The 2,122-nt window shown below is 47.0% G+C and overlaps 1 protein-coding gene across 1 annotated transcript; it reads left to right on the forward strand.

Moving 5' to 3' along the window:
* On the forward strand, positions 1–1,294 carry LACBIDRAFT_327976 (uncharacterized protein; the record flags this gene model as incomplete). Its single annotated transcript, XM_001881820.1, has 9 exons — positions 1–15; positions 113–191; positions 302–365; positions 391–464; positions 584–743; positions 768–803; positions 878–941; positions 989–1,039; positions 1,181–1,294. 9 exons carry the CDS (start codon positions 1–3, stop codon positions 1,292–1,294), a joined length of 657 nt encoding a protein of 218 aa, XP_001881855.1.
* Positions 1,295–2,122: the final 828 nt, after the last annotated feature.

The following is a 2,122-nucleotide window of genomic DNA, read 5'->3' on the forward strand; positions in this document are numbered from 1 at the left end:
ATGAGCCACAAAGGTGTTAGTGACCTTTTGTAGCTGGATCTGCCACTCCTTGAGGGTCTGGAAAGGGATGATGTAACCCCGTCAATGAGCTGCCCCATCCCGCGACCCCCAGGTTGTTGGAGTAGAGTTTGCAGTTGCAATTGGCGAAAATTTCATTATCAAGCAGTCTCCTCCAACGCCTGGACAAATAGGTATGTTCACACCCTCGGAAGGTATCATGAAAGTCAGTCGGTACAGGTTGTCAACTATGGGCTCATAAAGGAGCAGCGGTTGATTTGTTCACGTTGCCTGATGTCAACAGTTCGTCTGGCAGGTTCAAAGTCTTTCTACCCAAGGGCAAAGCACGAATTCACTCAATGTCCAAGGTATGTGCTTGCAAGGGTCATCAAGGTCCTCGCTGGACGACTGTCATGTTCAAACCCTTCCTAGCCAAGGGCAAAGTGCGAAATTGCTCAGTGACCAAGGTACGTACTTGCAAGGGTCATCAAGATGTTTGCTGGACAACCCGTTTTTCACTTCCCCAATGATCCGTTGTGCCTGATAATGAATAACTAAGAAGATGAGCTAGAAATTGGACACAAAGGTTCCTTGCACAACGAGAAGGCCCAGTTGGCAAATACACTATGGGCCGCCCATCCCGCGATTCCCTGGGTCATCAGAGTAGAGTTTCCAGTTGCAGCCTGCCCAGATGGCGAGAATTTCATCATCGAGCAAGCAGTCTTCTCCAACGCCTCGACAAATAGGTCCATTAGCACCTAGACAAATAGGTCCTCTAGCGCCATCGGAACACATCATGAAAGTCGGTCAGTAAAGGTTGCCAAGTATGGGTCCATAAAGGAGCAGCAGTTGATGTGTTCATGTCGCCTGATGTCAACAGTTCACCTGGCAGGTTCAGACCCTTCCCACCCAAGGGCAAAGCGCGAATTTGCTCAATGTCCAAGGTATGTACTTGCAAGGATCATCAAGCTGCTTGCTGGATGACTGGCAGGTTCAAACCCATCCTACAAAGGGCAAAGAGCGCATTTGCTCAGTGTCCAAAGTATGTACTTGCAAGGGTCGTCAAGGTGCTCGCTGGACGTGCCTAGTAACAAATAACTAAGAAAATGAGCCAAGCGTTGTACACAAAGGTGAGATTAGTGACCTCTTGCAGCTCTGGCATTCCTTGAGGGTCCGCAAATAGGATGATGTAACCCCTTCATTCTCACACAACGAGAAGGCCCAGTTGGCTAACCGTATCGGCTGCCCCATCCCGCGTAGAAAAGAGTGGCGCCCAGTATCCATCAGTAGACTGTAAAAACGTGAGCTGACAACAGGTCATTAGGCACTAGCTTGTCAATGAAAAGTCCATACCCACAGGAAGGCACCAAAGTATAATCCCTTGATAGATATATGTATCAATATCGCCGTTGCTTTTGGAGCTCTGATGCTTAGTTCCTGAGTTGTTAGAGAGGTCCTCTGCCGCAGTTCCAAGTGGATCTAGGATGTACATGTGATCCTCTGCGAGAAAAGAACGATGCCGCAGGGAGGCCTTCAAGTTCCAGATGAGACACTGGCCAAACCCTGGCATGCATGGTGCTCAAATAAAATTGCAGAGATAACGAAAATTTGACACACCAAGAAACAGAAACCACGAGTTCCGTCGTTGCCCTCTCCAATACCCACGTTGAACATCGAGCGAGTTCACGCCTCTTTCATCATCTTGCCAACTCACTTTGGTTGTTTCACATCGCAGCCTTTCACCCATTTCTTATCACAATGAATATCCTTCGCAACTCTCTTGCACCCTTATCGAATGAATTCACATTACATTCATCACCTCGCCAAACTCACTTTGCTGCGTGGATCCTGTATTATCATCATGTGACCTGCAGGAATAGTCTTTGTCTTTGACGTTTAAGTACTGACTATACTTTACCTTTGATACCATTCACCTCGCTGGACGAGAATTCTTGCTGTGTCTGTCATAGCCCTGCATTGCTCAGTCCTTGTCACATCAGGAAAAACCCCAAATGCAAATTTCAGGTAATTACCTTGCAGTTACTTCTAATCCCCATAACTGGGAGATAATACACCTAACTACCAACTAATTAAAGATAATCGTGATAAAATTTGCAAACTACTC

This window comes from Laccaria bicolor, genomic scaffold, assembly GCF_000143565.1.
Source record: "Laccaria bicolor S238N-H82 LACBIscaffold_14 genomic scaffold, whole genome shotgun sequence".
Classification (NCBI taxonomy): domain Eukaryota; kingdom Fungi; phylum Basidiomycota; class Agaricomycetes; order Agaricales; family Hydnangiaceae; genus Laccaria; species Laccaria bicolor.